The sequence below is a fragment of the Lissotriton vulgaris genome, chromosome 9 (assembly GCF_964263255.1).
Source record: "Lissotriton vulgaris chromosome 9, aLisVul1.2, whole genome shotgun sequence".
In the NCBI taxonomy this organism is placed as follows: domain Eukaryota; kingdom Metazoa; phylum Chordata; class Amphibia; order Caudata; family Salamandridae; genus Lissotriton; species Lissotriton vulgaris.
This window is the reverse complement of record NC_141697.1, coordinates 140,700,760-140,715,964: the sequence shown is the minus strand read 5'-3', so window position 1 is coordinate 140,715,964 and position 15,205 is coordinate 140,700,760. Positions and strand designations below refer to the sequence as shown.

The 15,205-nt window shown below is 45.1% G+C and overlaps 1 protein-coding gene across 1 annotated transcript in view; it reads right to left on the bottom strand.

The window, feature by feature from the left end:
• The window catches only part of PLA2G4F (phospholipase A2 group IVF), a 299,483-nt gene that overhangs the window by 172,714 nt on the left and 111,564 nt on the right, over positions 1-15,205 (bottom strand). The window contains exon 5 of the mRNA XM_086937219.1: positions 675-715. Within this exon, the coding sequence (XP_086793345.1) occupies positions 675-715 (41 nt within the window). The remainder of the gene's footprint in view (positions 1-674; positions 716-15,205) is intronic.

The window sequence follows — 15,205 nt, the reverse complement described above, 5'->3', positions numbered from 1 at the left end:
AGCGTAAAATATAATTTATAACTATTGTCATGGCTTAATTAGAGCTGGTGCTTTCCAGTGTTCAGCACCGGTGCTTACTACAGTCTGCCCCATGGTGGTGCTGTCTGCTTACTTTAGGTATAAGCATAAGAGCAGCTGTTTATTAATTCAATATACATTAACTTTGACTATCTGCCACCCAAGCCATTCTTATAGCTTTGCGGGCCAGGAATAGAATGCATTGTCACACTTGCAAGAGTGTGATGGGTAATAGTTTTGTTTGTACTGTCATTGGCGGCATTAGTGGGAGCAATGGATGGTGCAAGCTACTGATGAGGGCTCTGGCACTTGATTTTTCACAAATTAACCACTGACCATTGTTAGGTGTGAAGAGGACCTGTGACATATCACAAGCAAAGCCTCGACTGGATCATGGTGCCACCCGCTTCCCCAACAATGGTTATAAATCTGAAAAGGTCAGTGTGACCTTGAAATTCGAAGTACTGTGATGCTTTGTACTTCATATGCACTTATTTCAAAAAAAGGTATGACATCCTAAATTGTGTGTCCACTTGCAATATGAAGTGCTTTGCTGGCTCTGGCATCACCTATCTAAAGTACCATTTGCTGACAGAGTAAGGATTGTGAGTTGGCTACAAAGTAAATTAGAGGCTTTAATGGTAACACGGACTTACCTTTTCTCAATGTAAAACTCCACTTCCAGCATCTCATGATTCTAGAATAAGAGCAAAAAATATCAGGCACCACCGCAGAAAACATACATAACAAAACAGTCATACATGTTAATATGTTGAGCTTTCTTTTCTGTTCATCCGTACAGTGCTCTTTGCCATCAGGTGTTATAGGTGTTACGAAAGAAGACATTGATAGGGCGCGTACGTCAATCCGAAGATAGCTTAAGTGCCCTTAAACATGCATCATGAAACATAAAACAAACATTTGCAATGCAATAGGTCTCGCATTAGGGAACTTTGAGCTATTGGTATTGTAAATGACACATTTTTCATTTATGTGTTGGTTTTGAACATAGCAAAATTAATAGCTTTCTCATTTACAAAGCCAATAGTTATAACTTTCGCATGTGACACCCTTTAGCATTTGTAATGCAATATGTGTTGTATTTACGTGACTTAGATGTATTGATTTTACAAATAACAATGGCTTTTATTTTATTTTTATAATTAATACTTAAATAAAAGTTATTGTAATTTATAATGGCAATAGCTTAAACTTTTGTAAATAACTTTTGTGAAGATTATGTCCAGTGTATTTTATTGTGACACAAATCCAAGAACAGAAGTGAAATATTAACATCTTTTTGTGACATTTGTAATAAAGCTTGAAACATTGTGAGAACATATTTGACCCAGTTTTTGTTGAATGGTTGCACAGATTGAGGCTGTGGTGGCACTGAGTGATGTTGTGGTGGCGACGAGTGATGCTGTGGCGTTCAGTGATGCTGTGGTAGCGCAGAGTGATGTTGTGGTGACCCTGAGTGATGCTGGGGTGGTGCTGAGTGACGCCGTGGTGATGCGATAGATAGAGTGAGTGTGATAGATAGAGGGAGTGCGATAGATAGAGGGAGTGCGATAGATGGAGGGAGTGCGATAGATGGAGGGAGTGCGACAGATGGAGGGAGTGCGATATATGGAGGGAGGGCGATAGATGGAGGGAGGGTGATAGAGTGAGGAGCAATAGAGTGAGGGGTGATAGAGTGAGGGGCGATGGAGTGAGGGGCGATGGAGTGAGGGGCGATGGAGTGAGGGGCGATGGATAGTGTAATTATGTGGCGTGTAATTATGTGGCACTGAGTGGTATTTGGAGTGTATGTTTCATGGAGTGCAGTGTAATTATGTGGCATATAATTATGTGGCACTGAGTGGAATTATGAGGAGTGTATGTTGTATTCAGTAGAGTGTAATTGTTTGGTGTGTAATTATGTGGCACTGAGTGGTATTGTTTGGAGTGTGCGTTGTATTCAGTAGAGTTTAATTATGTGGTGTGTAATTATGTGGCACTCACTGGTATTTGGAATGTATATTTCGTTGAGCACAGTGTAATTATGTAGCATATAATTATGTGGCACTGAGTGGTATTGTGTGAAGTGTATGTTGCATTGAGTGCAGTGTAATTATGTAGCATATAATTATGTGGCACTCAGTGGTATTGTGTGGAGTGTGTTGCATTCAGTAGAGTGTAATTATGTGGCACTGAGTGGTATTGGAGTGTATGTTGCATTGAGTGCAGTGTAATTATGTGGCACTGAGTGGTATTTGGAGTAGTGGTGGTTGTGGACATTGTGGTGGACGCGGTGGTGGTGGACGTGGTGGTGGTGGATGCAGTGGTGGTGGATGTGGTAGTGGTGGACGTGGTGGTGGTGGATGTGGTGTGAGTGGTGGGAGTGGTGGTGGATGTGGTGGGAGTGGTGGTGGATTTGGTGGTGGTGGACGTGGTGGGGGTGGACGTGGTGGGGGTGGATGTGGTGGTGGACGCGGTGGTGGACGCGGTGGTGGTGGTGGACGCGTGGTGGTGGTGGACGTGTGGTGGTGGTGGACGTGGTGGTGGACGTGGTGGTGGTGGTGGACGTGGTGGTGGTGGTGGACGTGGTCGTGGTGGTGGACGTGGTCGTGGTGGTGGACATGGTGGATGTAGTGGTGGACTTGGTAGTGGTGGTAGTGGATGTGTTAGTGGATGTGGTGGTGGTGGAGGTAGATGTGGTGGTGGTGGACGTGGTAGTGGCCTCGTGGTGGACGTGGTGGTGGCCATGGTGGTGGTGGTGGACATGGTGGTGGTGGTGGATGTGGTGGACATGGTGGTGGTGGACGTGGTGGTGGATGTGGTGGACATGGTGGTAGTGGACAGGGTGGATGTGGTGGGGGTGGGGTATGTGGTGGTGGAGGTGGAGGTGGGTGTGGTGGTGGTGGATGTGGTGGTGGACATGGTGGTGGTGGTGGACGTGGTGGTGGTGGTGGTAGTGGTGGTGGGCGTGGTGGTGGTGGACGTGATGGTGGATGTGGACGTGGTGGTGGTGGACGTGGTGGTGGTGGAAGTGGTGGTGGTGGACGTGGTGGTGGTGGACATGGTGGTGGTGGTGGATGTGGTGGTGGTGGTGGTGGACGTGGTGGTGGTGGTGGTGGACGTGGTGGTGGTGGTGGACGTGGTGGATGTAGTGGTGGACTAATGGTGGTGGTGGTAGTGGATGCGGTAGTGGATGTGGTGGTGGTGGTGGTGGAGGTAGATGTGGTGGTGGTGGACGTGGTAGTGGCCTCGTGGTGGACATGGTGGTGGCTGTCGTGGTGGTGGTGAACATGGTGGTGGTGGGTATGGTGGACATGGTGGTGGTGGATGTGGTGGATATGGTGGTGGTGGATGTGGTGGTGGATGTGGTGGACATGGTGGTGGTGGATGTGGTGGACATGGTGGTGGTGGGGGACGTGGTGGGTGAGGTGGTGGTGGATGTGGTGGTGGACGTGGTGGTGGTGGAAGTGGTGGTGATAGACGTGGTGGTGGTGGTGGTGGACGTGGTGGTGGATGTGGTGGTGGTAGTGGAAGTACTGGTGGTGGTGGACGTGGTGGTGGTGTTAATGGTGGTGGTGGTAATGATGGTGGACGTGATGGTGGTGGTAATGGTGGTGGTGGCGCTGGCCGTGGTGGTGCTGGCCGTGGTGTTGCTGGTGGTGGTGGTCGTGGACGTGGTGGTGGTGGATTTGGTGGTGGTGGACGTAGTGGTGGTGGACAAAGTGGTGGTGGATGTGGTGGAGGTAGTGATTGTGGATGATGTGGTGGTGGTGGTGGATGTGGTGGTGGATTTGGTGGTGGTGGACGTAGTGGTGGTGGATGTGGTGGAGGTAGTGATTGTGGATGTGGTGGTGGTGGATGTGGTGGTGGTAGTGGTGGTGGACATGGTGGTGGAGGTGGTGGTAACGTGCCTTTAAAATGCACAAAACAACATAAGGTTTAATAGTTTATAAACTTGGAACTGTTAATAAAATGCGCTATATTAAGGGAAGCATAAACCTGTGTTAAAATGATGTTCCAGTTGTGAAAATATTAAAAAGCTAGAACGCACTGTAACTTATTTAAACAATGTTATGTAGTGTGCGGTATATCCGAGTGCACATAAACCCTGGGCTTGATGAAAAATTACCTTACACAGTAGGGGAAGTTCATAGCGGTACACAACTGCATTATACTCGGGAAGCATAAAAGTATGTGAAGCAGAAGTAAGACCCTAAGCTGCATCAGAAGTCAGCATGAAGAATAAAGTAAATATATTTAAAATGCAGCTGAGGAAGCAGACAACGAATGTAGACCATTGTCTGGTATTTGAGAGGGAAGTGCTAAGTGTGTCAGCATGTGGTGAAAAGCAATCAATGATTAGGTTGGGGCTACTGCTCGCAGATTAACAAAAGATGGTGATACAGATAGTGATCAAAGGCCTTCCTGCCGGACTGTCAAACGGTTTGCTTGAGGGGAGGTTTCCCACAAGGAAATAAATCATGGCAGCTGTCTGCTCTTTCCCACTTTTGCCGACCAGAAGAACCATCTAGGATTATATTATTCAATTTTAAAACAAGTGTTGCTCTTGTGTACGGCATTTAATAAAGTATATACCGGCACTTCCTTACCGAGCTTACAAACTGAAGCACTTCTAATATAACCAATAGATACTGTGCCTTATGATGGTGCCGTTCACCCGGGGATGGGTGAGAAGTCACCGTAGCATTGTAAACAAGTTGTGACAAGCTATCAGCCTACTTTGAGGGAAGTCAGGGGGTATAGGTGGTCATCTGACAACATTTGTCTACAAGTATGCACTGGTTTAGTGATCAGTACGGGGCCAGCACCCCTGCAGCCAGCTGCTAGAACAGATCAGAATGTGTCTACCAGGGGCTGCGAGCAAAGGCAGCGGCAGCAGCATGCTGGGTGAACCCCAGCACAGGAGGTGGTGTGGGGGAGGAGGCGAGGGGGTGGAGAGAGCCTGAGGGGAGAGCGGAGAGTGAAGAGGTGTGTAGCAGGTTGTAAGAGGGTGCGAGGAATAGCCAGAGGGAGAGAGGGAGAATGATTACACTTGAGGCGGAGGGAGGGAAGTGGGCAAAAAGTGAGGTAGGTCATTGAGGCAGACAAAAATCGCTGGAAAATAAAAGGAGGCCAGGTCGGAAAGAAGGGGGGGGTCGTGTTTCAAAGGGGGAGCGGATAAGGAGGCTAAAAAGCAAAGGGCGAAGCATAGAGGTGAAGAGAGAAGAAGGTGTGAGGAGCAGGGAGCTGAGAGAAGCACAGATGTTTAGTGAAGCAAGAAAGATAAGGATCAAAGAGCAGTGGGAGAAGGAAGATGAAGGCGTAATAAGAAAGTGGACGGGCAAAAGAGGCACGGAGAAACAGAGAAAATAAGTTCAAGGAGTAGGGAGCGTGGAAGAAAACGAAGGAAGAGAGGCGAGAATGGCTTAAATGTAGTCATGGGAGAGAAGAAAGGAACTAGGAAAGAGGGAAGTGGAAAAGCAGAGTGGAGAGATGGTGGAAAATAAGGGAGGAGAGGCAGAGTGTAATTAAGAGGAGAGGAGAGAGAGAGAGCGATGAGGACACAGAGTTGGAAGAGGCAGGGGAGCCTGCAGGAGTTGACAGGGAAAGAAATCAGAAGTAGGCCTATGCGAGTTTTTGCTATGAACAAGAGACCGGCAATAATAAAAAATGCACAACACAAATGCACATAACAGACTTCGGGAAAAATATGTTGTTCATATAGACAGTTTCTGACGTGAGATAGGGATAATTGTTTTCGAAGGTTATCATTTTCACATTTTAAACCAGGTACTGTATCGATTTGTAAAGCAAGCGTCTTAAGTAGTTTTCAGGCAAGTTTCCGTTTGCAGCGCTGTAAGAACCTTCAACAAGACCTTCATTTCCGCATCTGAGACAGGGAAACTGGTGACTGAAAGACACTGGTTAAGATCAGAATAGGGACAAAAACTATTCGTGGTTTGATCAGGAAATATTTTGGATCAAAGGTCTGATAATTATGGTAAACAACCTTTACAACGCAACTTTTACAACGCAGTGCCTTTTCGACGCAACTTTTACAATGCAAACCATTACAACGCATTGCGCTTGGGGGCGCTATAGGATAGGGAATAGGTTTAATTTACTATCCAACAAATTCCCTACTATCCACGGGGACTGGAGTTGGAATAGTAAATTAAACTATTCCCTATCCAGCGCCCCAAAGCACTATGCGTTGTAAAGGGATACAATGTAAAAACCGCCTTGTAAAGACATGCGCGGTAAAAGTATGCGTTGTAACGTCATACATCCGATAATTATAGCTCCATTTCTATTCTTGAATGGAGTGTGAAGTACTTACAGCAACTTCCTTTCTGTAATGACAGTGAACGATTTGAAGCAGTCGGTCCATGTGGAAAGAGAATTGTGAAGAAAACCATCTGAAAGAATACGCAGTCTACACAGAAAGCGAGATCTGACCATATGCAAAGGAGTGCTCTTTTAAATGCCTACTGCCTTAACCAACTGCTCAGAGCGAACACTGTCTGTGACTGGTGACCTGAAGAGCGCGTGAATAGGAAGAGCGGCCGTGGGAGGTGGGAGGGAAGTAGGAGAGTGCGATGTGCAGGCGGGGGCGGGGCGCGGAGCCTTTGAAGTGTGTGAGGTACTGACAGACAAATGGTGGTTTGTGACGTAGCTGGTTTGTGCACGCGTACGGAGCACATGAACTGTGGCAAATCTGCTGTTGGTTTCAGAGCTTATTTGACCCTCAATACTCTTGTCTATTTATCACTTACGTGATAAAATAGTCGAGACCTAAAAACATAAAGCAATAAAAACAAGCAAAAAATAGACTGCAGTACTCAAAGTCCAAGCTACGCCCAACAGCTATGTGTATCTGATTACCTCCTAGTTTCCCAAAGTGTTATGAAATCTCCAGATCAGGGTCAAGTTCTCTGTCCAACTAGGAGATAACTCAGAGGAGCATTAACGGAGTGGGCATTGGGACAGCGCTGGTGCCTTGAGCCCGGGTGTGTGCAGATCATTGCTGCCCAAGCGCAATTTTCCCTTGCCTTGTTCCACTGAATCCGTGTTTCCAGCGAATATTTTACAGCAAAGAAAATGGCACATACATGTCAATTCTCCTCAGTTCAGGAATTGCAGTTTTTGGTTGAGCGCTGTAATCCCATTAGAATCCCACAAAGAGATCCCTACAACTGGGATTAACCCCACGTAGAATGTCCATTGTCATGGGTCTCTTGAGGTCAATTTCTGGACACAGGCCCTATCGCCATCCGCTCTAATGGCTAACCACAAAGTAGAGGTAGCAGGACAGGTTATCACCTTTCTTGTTGGGATTTTTTCTCAATAGCAAGACTCCTAAACCATACAAACGCCTTTCCTTGCAAGATTTCATGTTCTGCTTACTCCCACCAACTGTGGAAGAAGAGCAATCTCCTTAGAAAGGCAGTGCTCCCTCCTGTCTCCTTGTAGCTCCTCTAGAGTGGACCACCATGGAGAATGGACAAACTATGATGCTTAACCTGGGTTATCTGGGGCCAGTGCCCAAGCCATCCATAGCGTTTTTGACCCCAAAGACAGCCAGCTTGACTGGGCCATTTACTGCTCCCATTCAGGTATCTTAAACACTTAGCTGCATCCATGCTCTTAAGAATAGTAAATGGGGTGTTCTTCCCACCACACAAATTCACCTGTCAGTGGCTCGGGGTATTTAGAGTACCTACTGGTTCAATTAATGAGATCCCATTCAGGCCCAGTTCCACCTAAGAGGGACCCATCGCAGGCAGAAACATCACAACGGGTGCATTGCACAAGTGCTGAGAGTAGACCTAATTTTTCAAAGTATTTCGTTTTGGCTCAGGAAGCCATTATACACTCCCATCACACCGTTGGGGCCAATCGTTCGCTCACACCAGGCAGATTGGCAGTCTGGATCTGCCATGTAGCTCATCAGAGCACTCGCCCATTGCAATGGGATACCCACCAAGAATCACACCATCACTAGATCTTATGCAGCACTGCATCTTAACGGGATCAAATGGGAGCTACTATTTACACTCTGATTGGCTTGCACATCAGTGACCTAATCACTCAAGGCTCTCACTTAAGAAGAAAAAACCCTACATAGACAAAGTCATCTGAGGTGAAGACGTCTACTCACCTAATTGCCACATAGGATTGCCTTTAGCTGAACTCCAATTGAATAGCATTACAAAATAAATGTACCACAATGCCTCAAAGAACACCTTCAAAATGTGTGTTTCATCATTTTATCAGCTCCAGAAGTAAAATAAAGACACGTCTTGCAGTTCTTCTAGGTTCATACTGTGTTGTGCAGTAGGACAGCCAGACAAGTCCCATTGTTTGGGCGCTAGAGAAGACTGAAAGCTGCACAAGATGTAAGCACTCTCTTGATTGCGGGCACCACACCACAATACTTCCTATTAAATTGCACTACTCTAGCCATCCGTACACCAGTATCTAACGTTCATGCGGCCTATATGTAGCTCTGCTTGAAATTCAAGCACATAGGCAGTGACAAAACATGATGCAAGTACAACTCCAGCTCACATCAAAAGGCACCCCATAGGGTAACACGCCAGGCACACAATCTTGCTGCCATACCACCTCTATGAAGCAGCATGCCTCCCTTTCACAAATGAGCTTCAGGAATGGAGCGCTAGATAAATGCAACTATAATGTAGTACAATAGACATTGCTAAACAAGTGGGGAGAAAGGCAAATTAAACTGGCTTTTGCCATGTAGAAGAACTGCAGCAATTTGTTTTTTGTTTTTGCAAAGAAAGATTTAAAGCTGTCTCTTTCCAGGGATCTGTGATCACAAAAACATCTGTGACTATCTGTGGCCAAAGAATCATGGGTAGACAAAGCCAGAGTCCTCACAAAGGATTTCTCAATAAAGTCTGTAATATGTCATTCTTTATTGTGCCCGGGAGTCTAGCAGGAGGATTCAGGGTACCATTATTTTCAGAACTAAAGCAAAATACAAATTTGCCCACTCGAGTGCTCTCCAAAACTTAACCAAGACAAGTTTTCGGGCCTCTCACCAGGGGCTGCTCTAGGCTCATGGCGGGCCTGGGCAGTGAGCGTAGGTAGGGGGCCCCGGAAGAGGGCGTCCGGGCGGGGTGGAGCGCGGAGGCCAGTGAAGAGGGGGGTTGGGGGGGGGGGGGGAGAGTTGTCAGGGTGTTTGGAAGTGGAACAGAGCCGGAGGCCACCAAATCCCTGCCAGGGGCCGCCACGCAAATATGTATCCATCCTCAGAGGATTATTATATTAAGGATATATATTGGCCAGGGCCGGACTGGCTAGCAGGCAGTGGTGTGTGCTGCCGAGCTGGGGGCTAATTTCTCTGTGGTGTGGGCTTATTTCGTTGATGGGGACGTGCGTGCGCTTTGTAATAAAAAAAGCAAAACGAATTTCGTTTGGCACACACAGGTCCCCATCAACGAAATCATCCCCCTGCTCGGCAGGACACACAACTGCCCGGTAGCCAGTCCAGCCCAGATATTGGCATGGTGGCCCCTGGGGTTTGGTGGCCCTGTGCACGTGCACAGCTTGCACGTGCCTAAGGCCGCCCGTGCTCTCACAATAATTTAGCACCGCTAGTACTTGGCGCCCTCAGGGTGATGCCTTTTACCTAACCTCATGAAAGAGCAGCCTTGTCTAGCAGCAAAAACCGACATCACCATGCACAGAAAGATTAGCAGCTCCTGAACCCTGTAAAACCCTAACTGAAATCAATGCATGCAGTCGCCCTCATCAGCATACATTTTGAAATAGCCCTTCTGTTCTCTTTACCAGTGTGTTCCTGCATGTAAACTTTTATCCTAAAAAAATTAGTCTTAGTCAACTTGTCAAAACATTTTCAATGATTTAAAATAACTTTTCAAAATGTATTTGATTTTGGAGGAAAGCATGCCGAGACACGCAAATGCACTGTAAAACGTATTTAAGCAGACTTTAAGGCAATTAAACACCTTCTCAAAATATATTTGGGGGGTTTGTCACGATTCCCCTCATGTGGTGTAAGGTATTTGGTTTGATATTTCGCTTATATAACACATACATTTAAAGGCCACTTTTTCACCGACGATTTTGCAGATGTTCCCTGTAAATTTAGCCTTTCACCACAGATTCTCTCAGTTTCTTCCATAGATTTTACATTCTTCCCGCAGTTTCGAGGTGTTCCGTCTTCGTAAGGGCACAGTGTCATATGGAAACCGTGAATTCCTTTTTAGTTCAATCTTTGCCTTTAATGGGTCTTAATCAATAAAGAGCACAGGTGTATGGAGTTGCTGCAACAAAAAGGCTCTTAAAATGACGTAAAAGAATTCGTATTTTTCCGACTGGCATGCCTACGAGAGCTGATATATGCGGTGATCTGCAAGCGCCAGTTCTAATCCTGCTGACTCAGCCTTTCCATGACAGGAAGCTGGATACCATCGCGGTGTTTAATAGTCACACCTGTCACCGTGAGATACCTGGTCCACAGGAATGCGGTATCACTGGCCTCTGTTTGGACTGGTCTGGTCACGTGTACTGCTTGTCTCTGTCACAAACCTGGAACACCTTGCAGGTGGCTTGAGTTTAGGACTAATAATGGAAACGTCGGCCACGCCCCCGGACTAACCTCTGTTTACTCTCAAGGCCCCATATGTACTAAGAGCTGAGCCAGGGGACAGCGGGTTATTGCTTTCAAATTCTGGGCGAGGCAGGGAGTGTGTGCAAGATGGAATCCGCAGAAAATGAAAGTACCCCCCACTTTGAAAGGAAAGCTCTGATCGCACGAAGCAAGGGGAGCAAGTGACCCGACTGTTCCCTAGAAGAGCTCCCTTGTTGCTTCCATCCAGACATATATCTATTCATCCTTTCACCCTTCCACCCACTTGCGGTTATCCACTAAATAACCTTTCCGTTCTTAAATCCATTAATTTTTTCATGCATCATTTAATCTTTTCTCATTCCATCAATCTATTCACTCTGCCATCCACTGATCCATCCATCTGCGCTGCCATCCATCCACCCATCCATCCATTCACTCTGCTATCCATACATCCATTCACCCTGGCATCCATCCACTATCCTTCCATCCACTCTGATATACATCCTTTCACTCATCCGTCACTCTGCCATCCATTTGCTCATCCTTTCACCCTACTCATTCATCTATCCGTCCATCCACCATCCTTTCACATGTCCATCCACCTATCCATTCTTCACCCATCGATCCATTTACTTGACCATTCACCTGTCTATCCATCTATCTATTCACTCATTCTTCTATCCTTCCATCCATCTATGCATTCATTCATCCATTCACCCATTCATCCACCTACTCATCCCTCATTCTTGAACAGAAGACCCCGCCCCCCATAAAGAGCTCCACCTCCGCTGTAGCTGCCAAAGCGGGGGGTTCACTACGCTCCTGCCAGTAGGGCGCTCACAAGGTGCCAGTCGCCAGGATCCCAAACAGCAGAAGACACTCCTTTCCCTTCATTCCAACAAACTTTACATGAGAAAGAGTCGGACACTAAGAGTGTATGTGGTCTGCCACTGGAATATATATATATAACCGTCATACATGTTAATGATTCGGCAGCTGAAGTCTTGTTTATTCCATTATAAATCAGGACTAAAAGTCCCAGAATTCAAAGAAAAAACCTGCATGGGCCAGCACATCACACATGGACTTTGGAAATTTGGCAGCTATGGGTGAGGTTAGCCTCACTTCTGCCAACCTTTCCCTATCCAGTGTAGGTGTGCAGAGCAGTCAAGCTCTGCGGGATTCCGAATACCCTGGCCTACGCATACATCTTTTCTGGCTTCAGCGCATATGTTAACCGGAACCCTCTCCGACATGTGCAGCTAATACCCCGTATCCAAGCTCTGCTGTCTGCAACCCGAGTATTAACTGAGACATTTTTAAGTCTGCTCCTAGCAAAGACCTTTTGGTTTTAATAGAAATATATATACTATATACTATACATACTTACAGAGGAACTTTCAGTCTGCCTTCTTCATCCACATGCCTGATGCAGAGGCATTCAAATGTTGTGCTCACTCAGCACAGCACACAGCAAATGATACAGGGTCAGTCCACCTCAGCCACTGGCTAACCTGACTGTGAGTGAGGTCATTCCACTCATTCATAATGTGCACATCCTCAGGATAAATAATCCCTTTTAGTGCCTTAGACAACTGGTGCCATTTATACTACTAATTCAATATGTCTGTTATGATAGTTTTTTTGCTCATATTTTAATAGGGAGAGGAAGAGACTGTTAGTTACTGTTTTTAGAAAACTCCAAATGTGGAGACACGTGTGCACCATGACCCAAGATGGCGCCTCATTACGGAGCTCCGCACTGCTCCAAACATCGCGGTTACTTCTCGGGGGCTCCAGCCCCTCTCCTTTCATCATGTGGGCATATTGTTATCTTGTTTGCCCTTCTTCTCCAGGGCCTTCTTATAAAAATATGCAGGTGAATCTTTAACTACTTTGCAGCCACCATTTTGTTTTTTACGCTTCATTACTTCTCCTCAATTCTCTTCAAATGGTGCACTGGCAGGCGAACTGTCATCGTTTTCTTCACCTTTTTTTCCTTTTTATCGACTAAGTATCCTTCACAGTTATTTAATGGAATTCACTGACATTTTATGAGGTAATTTTACCCTCTTCTTTTGGTGCCTTTTCGAATAAACCTTTTTCAGATTTTTAATTGCTTTTTCTCATGGGCAGGAGTAAATACTTACTCCATTGTACTAAGAGACAGCAGTCCAATGATCAGCAGCTTGCTATACCCATTCCACAGCTCTAAATAATTTCTCACACACCTCTGAGGTTTTAGCACAAAAGGCTCATCCTACTGTCACTGCCGCATCGAACATGGCATCTAAGGCACCACAACCTTCATCCACAGTGAAGAGGATCAAACATGACCCTCCCTCCCCTACTAAATCGGTATTTCCAGTTTCTTTGGAGATCGTTTTTGAGGAGATCCGCGCCCTTCGACCTTTCATCGAAGAAACAAACTCTTGTCTACAGACCTTATATAATAAATGGTCATCTATGGATTCCCGCCTTACTTTGGTGGATCAACATCTTAATGATATACAAGATTCTACTTTCAGAATTTCCTCTTTGGAGGAAGAGGTTCTACAACTGAGAAGATCTACTGAAGACCTTGAAAATAGAAATTGTCACAATAACCTATGTATTTATGGACTTCCTGAAGGCCTTGAAGGGGATGACCCTGTTGCGTACTTTACTTCTTTTCTTCCACAGTTCTTGAACCTTCCTGCATCGACCAAATTAAATATTCAACAAGCACATAGACTGGGCCCATAAATATCCTCCTAAGCAGCTCCATCTAGGCCTCTTGGAATAATTTGTTTATTTCTACAGTTTACCGACCTCCTACTATTGCTAAATGCAGCCAAATACCAAAAACAACTGGCTTAGCATGGTACAAAAGTATTCTTCTCTCAGGATGTTTCAACAGCCACCACCAACCGACAAAAGGAATTCCTTGATCTTTACCCTGCTCTTCGTTCCTTGGGTAGGCGGTATGGATTATTCCATCCGTGCTTGTTTAAGGTTACCTTCTTAAACAAAACTTCTACTTTTGAGGAGCTGGCGGATCTGAGAAAATGTATTCAGTCGCATTCTACTGCTTTGATGGAGTTTGCTGGCCCTCTTCCGGACTCTTGAATGTGTTGTCCCTTTTGTTGTGCTCATACAGTTGTTAATGCTTCTATTGTCATTGTTATATGTTAATTTACCCCAATGCATTTCTTGTTAACATAACTTTTTACTTCCTATTATGGGTCTTTTTGGAACCCATTGTGCCCCTACTTCATATTCCCGCCTTCGTTTATGTTTATGTTGCATTGAAGTCCTGGTGTGGTGAGTTGCCCTTTGTTGGGTGTGCTGTTTTCGTATGTCCGTTGCCGCCACTCATCCTCCCTTTCGTTCCCCCGTATAGGTATGTAACACAGTCGTCATTTTTGACATGTACTGTCACTTGTATTCTTATTCTTCTCTCCCGCTTCCTCTTCCCTTTTTATTGGCTTCTTCCTCCTCTTCTTCCTGTTGTTACTGCTCTTTTCTGCGTAAATACTTTTTCTTCCAATGGAATGTTTTTTATCTTTCTTCTCTGTTGTTCTTCCCTATTCCTCAACACCTTCGCAGTTCTTTTATCCTCCTCTCCATTTCCTTTTGTTTCTCTTACTTAGAACTTTTAATGCTGAACTCTGTGTTCTTTATATATTGTTAGCAGGCTATATTCAGTGAAATCTCTTGGAATGTGAAAGGTTTTATTAATCCAATCAAAAGACAGAGAATATTATCACATTTTGCCTCCTATAACCCTGATCCGGTGTTTTTACAATAAACTCATCTTACAGAACCGTAGGCGCTAAAATTGAATAAAAGTTGGGTTGGTTCAGTTTTTGTTTCTCCCACTTCATCAAAAAAAATGGTGTTATAATTTTATGTCACAAAAAATTAAAATGTTAGGTTATATCGCAAGAGACTGATACAAAGGGGAGATGGTTACGAGCTAAATTGCTTATCAATAATATTTCTTTGACTGTATTTAATGTTTATGGCCCTACTCAACCAGATTACTCTTTCTGGTCTATGGTTACACAAAAATGTATTCAGTTAGAGATAATCTCTTCATTCTAGGAGGTGATTGCAATCAAGTTGTCAATCCTTTTATTGACCGCCAGTCCCAGGTATGCTTTATTTCTCATAAATCTCATAAACAATTTCTCGATTCTATTTCCCAAATACATCTTTTAGACGCTTGGAGACTCTCTCACCCTGATACTATTGACTTCTCATTTTTTTCTCCTCCTCACAATTCTTTATCTCGTCTAGACTATCTCTTTCTTTCTCAATCTGTATCTCCGTCTCTTATTTCTTCTTCTATTGAACTTATTGTCATGTCTTATCATGCTTTGATTGTGACCGACTTTGATTTGCTCCTTCCTCATCCTAAAGCCTCCCGTTGGCATTTTAATAATTCCCTACTGCTTGATCCACTTTTCTCATCTTCTTTTACTTCCTTTGCTGAAGATTTTTTTTAACTGAACAATACACATATTACTTCTCCCCACATTTTGTGGGATTCTTTTAAAGTTTCTGCTAGGGGTTTTATTA